The 3,789-nt window shown below is 47.1% G+C and overlaps 1 protein-coding gene across 1 annotated transcript; it reads left to right on the top strand.

Annotated features, from left to right (window-relative positions):
* Window positions 1-1,065: 1,065 nt before the first annotated feature.
* Window positions 1,066-2,078, top strand: LOC119565309 (olfactory receptor 51G2-like). The gene has a single exon (XM_037889813.2). It carries the CDS (start codon window positions 1,087-1,089, stop codon window positions 2,020-2,022), a length of 936 nt encoding a protein of 311 aa, XP_037745741.1. The 5' UTR covers window positions 1,066-1,086; the 3' UTR covers window positions 2,023-2,078.
* Window positions 2,079-3,789: the final 1,711 nt, after the last annotated feature.

Genomic DNA, 3,789 nt, shown 5'->3' with positions numbered 1-3,789 from the left:
CCTGATTTTACAGAGGTGCTTCTTTTACCTCTTTGTTTCTTTATAATAAAGTTCTGTTTTTGAAGAATCTGGTTTACCTATTTGGTTGGTAGATTATTCTCAAGGCTCCCCAGGAAAGGGGGTGATGGGACTTGTGGGGATATTTTAAGGAAACAGGAACTTCAAGTGGTCCTTTTCCTGAATCTTTCTCTAACTCACTTGGTGTTGGCAGCAGCACCCATCCAAGGACAAGGAAGGATTTGTGCCTTGGGGAAGCGTTTAACCTAAGCTGGTAGAAATAAGCTTTAGGGGTCCTTCATGCGGGTCCCCACATCTGTACCCTAGAGTTCAGAGTAGGGAGGGAACCTTGACAAGAGTGGAGAAAGTGAAAAACAATGTATATAATGAGGCAATGAAACACATTTACAAATAGCTTCAATGGAGGACAGATAATACAACGACCGCTTTCACCATGCACTTGCCATGTGTTTATGCATGTGTTATTATACAATGGGCCACACTCAGCAGTGAAAGGCCAGAAAGGGTGTCTGTGTGAAAGTTACAACTGTAAAATCACAGTTATCAAATAGGCTGTGGAACTCCCAGCCACAAGATATCACTGGGGATCAAAGCATGCAGGATTCAAAGAGGGACTGGATGCTTCTAGGGGTAATTGGAAAAAAACAATTTCATTAGTGAGCAATTTTTTTTTAAAAAAAGGCTTGGCTTGGAAGGGCTCTAAGCCCTCCTGATTTACACCACAAAATATGGTTAACTAGTGGGTGTCAGGGGGAAACTTTTCCTGGGTGCTGGTTATCTCATAGCTCCCGATTGCAGGGTTTCTTCCACCTGCCTCTGAAGCTTCTGGAACTGGCCACTGGATAGTGCACTAGATGGACTGCAGGTCTGATCGAGTCTGGCAGTGCCTATCTTCCTATTAATGGTGTACATCCAAGACTATGTTTTTGCTGATCTTTCTTGAGCTCCTGGGAGTCTCTAGACTTGCACTCAGAGCAGAAAGATGTCTAGTTAAATATCAGCTAGTCTCCTGTTCTTTTTCCTTTCAGGAAGGAACGCTGAAAACTCCTTGAACCTCCCCAGTCCATTATGTCAGCTGTCAATGATACCAAATTCCAATTTACAATTTTCCTTCTCACCGGGATACCTGGAAAGGAAGACGTCTATCTCTGGATCTCTATCCCCTTCTGCTTAATGTATGTTATTTCAATAGTAGGAAATTCAGTCATTCTGTTCATTATAAAAACAGATCCAAGCCTCCATGAGCCCATGTACATTTTTCTTTCCATGTTGTCCATCACAGACCTTGGCTTATCAATATCTACCATACCGACGATACTGGGCATGTTCTTGTTCAACTCTAGGGAGATCAGCCTTGATGCCTGCTTTGCCCAGCTGTTCTTCATCCACTTGCTTCAATGTATGGAATCCTCCTTCCTCTTGTTGATGGCCTTTGACCGCTTCATTGCAATCTGTAACCCACTAAGATATGCCTCCATCTTAACTCCATGGAGGTTATCTGAAATGGGACTGCTTTGTGTGCTAAGAGGGGTGGTCCTAGTATTACCATTCCCTTTTCTGCTGAAACGGTTCCAATACTGTCGAACTAATATTCTCTCCCATTCCTACTGCGTACATCAGGAGGTCATGAACCTGGCTTGTTCGGATATCACAGTCAACAATGTCTATGGCTTGTCTACTCTAGTCTTAACCATTGGGTTGGACTCGTTGCTCATCTTCCTCTCTTATGTGATGATCTTCAAAACAGTGCTGAATGTCGTGTCCCATGCGGAGTGTCTAAGGGCCTTGAACACCTGCGTTTCCCACCTCTGTGCTGTCCTGCTCTTCTACCTACCAGAGATCGGCTTGTCTGTGATACACAGATTTGGGAATAGCTCTTCTCACTTGCTTCAGTTTGTCCTGGGCTACTTCTATCTGCTGGTCCCACCCCTAATGAACCCCATTGTGTACAGCGTGAAAAGCAAACAACTTCGTGCAAGGATAATCAGGGTGTTCATCAACTGAAGGGTCAGTTCCTCAAGCTGCTCCCATACTAGTGACCTGGGAGTCAAAAAACACAGGCCACAGCCATCTATTCCATCCTGGACCCTTACATCTGAAACAAATGAACACAAATCTGACATCAGGAATCATAACATTCAAGAACCGGAAGGAGAACACTTCAACCTCTCTGGCCACTCAGTAAAAGATTTAAGGGTGGGAATTTTGCAACAGAAAAGCTTGAAAAACAGACTCCAACGAGAAACTGCTGAGCTTGAATTAATGTGCAAACTAGATACCATTATCTTGGGTTTGAATAGAGACTGGGAGTGGCTGGGTCATTACACATATTGAATCTATTTCCCTATGTTAAGTATCCTCACACCTTCTTGTCAACTGTCGAAATGGGCCATCTTGATTATCACTACAAATTTTTTTTTCTCCTGCTGATAATAGCTCATCTTAACTAATTAGCCTCTCATAGGTCGTATGGTGACTTCCAACTTATCTGTATGTATGTGTCTCTATATATCTTACTATATGTTCCATTCTATGCATCCGATGAAGTGGGCTGTATCCCACAAAAGCTTATGCTCTAATAAATTTGTTAGTTTCTAAGGTGCCACAAGTACTCCTGTTCTTCTTATCTGAGAAGACATGAGCTACAGATCTCCACTTTGTAGAGAGAGGTCCAGATGGGGTTTAAGACCCAGAGCAAGGGGAGAGGGGCTGGCGAGGGAGGAGAGCGTAGTCAGGAAAGGAAACCAAGGCCGGAAGCAGCATTTACAAAGTGACTGTGTTCATGGAGAGCCAGGGGAGCGGTGGGATGTTGTCCCATAAAGAGCCGTATCGGTGGCTACCCCAAACTCAGAATTCCTGTTGATACAGTCAGTAAAGAGTAGGGACGTGGATGTTGTTTCCTGTTACACCTGGCCTGTCCCTGTCCCGTCTCTGGCTAAACATCCAGGGGCCATGACAAAATCTGCAGAGCTCTTCTGTTGTTGCAGTCCTGGCCCTTACTGAGCGCTCTGGGTGCTGCGTGATTCATGGGGCTGCACCAGCTGTGGACAGGGGCTACTACTTGGGCAGAGACACCCAACTTTCCCCTACGCCTTCAGCCAGATTCTTGTGTCTGAGTGGTGTCAGAGACCTGATTAACACAGGAGCCCCAGGAGAAGCCATTCAGGCATCCCCTCCCCCACTGATGGCTCTGCACACTGCACACCCGCTGAGCCCTCTTCCCACAGAGGCAGAGCAGAACTATTTGTGTGAGTGAAGGTCTGACACACACGAGTCCTGGCAAGAGACTCAGGGCCAGTTTCTCTCCCCTTCCCCCGATTTGTGCTGCCCCAGCTGATTGGAAAGTGGTGGAAATACACCTCATCTCCCCCAGAGAGGCACGGCTAGCTCCTATCCCAGCCTAGCTCATGCAGTTTAGGGTGACCACCTAGTCAAAAGGTAAAAGCAAGACACATGAAGGAGTCCTGCCTCCCTGTGACTCTGCCCCTGCCCTTCTTCTCCTCCCTGAGGCTCCACCCACTCCTCCTCCTCTTCCTCTAAGGCCTTTGCGCCATCTTTCCCCCCACCAGGCTTCATGCTCTGCTCCTCCTCTTCGCCTTAAGGGCCCGCCTCCTGGTCTTCCTGAAAGTTAGAGCTAGGCTGTGTTCAGAGCCACCCAGGGATCCTGGCCCACCGTAGGGAACCACGGACCCTCTATCTGCCCTGGGCATGGGGGGGCAAGAGGAGGAGCAGGGCCCCGAAAACAGCCCCCATCCCATGACCCTGACTCCC

The sequence above is a fragment of the Chelonia mydas genome, chromosome 1, assembly GCF_015237465.2.
Source record: "Chelonia mydas isolate rCheMyd1 chromosome 1, rCheMyd1.pri.v2, whole genome shotgun sequence".
Taxonomy (NCBI): domain Eukaryota; kingdom Metazoa; phylum Chordata; order Testudines; family Cheloniidae; genus Chelonia; species Chelonia mydas.
Note: the sequence above shows the minus strand (reverse complement) of the source record. Positions and strands in the feature narration are given on the sequence as shown.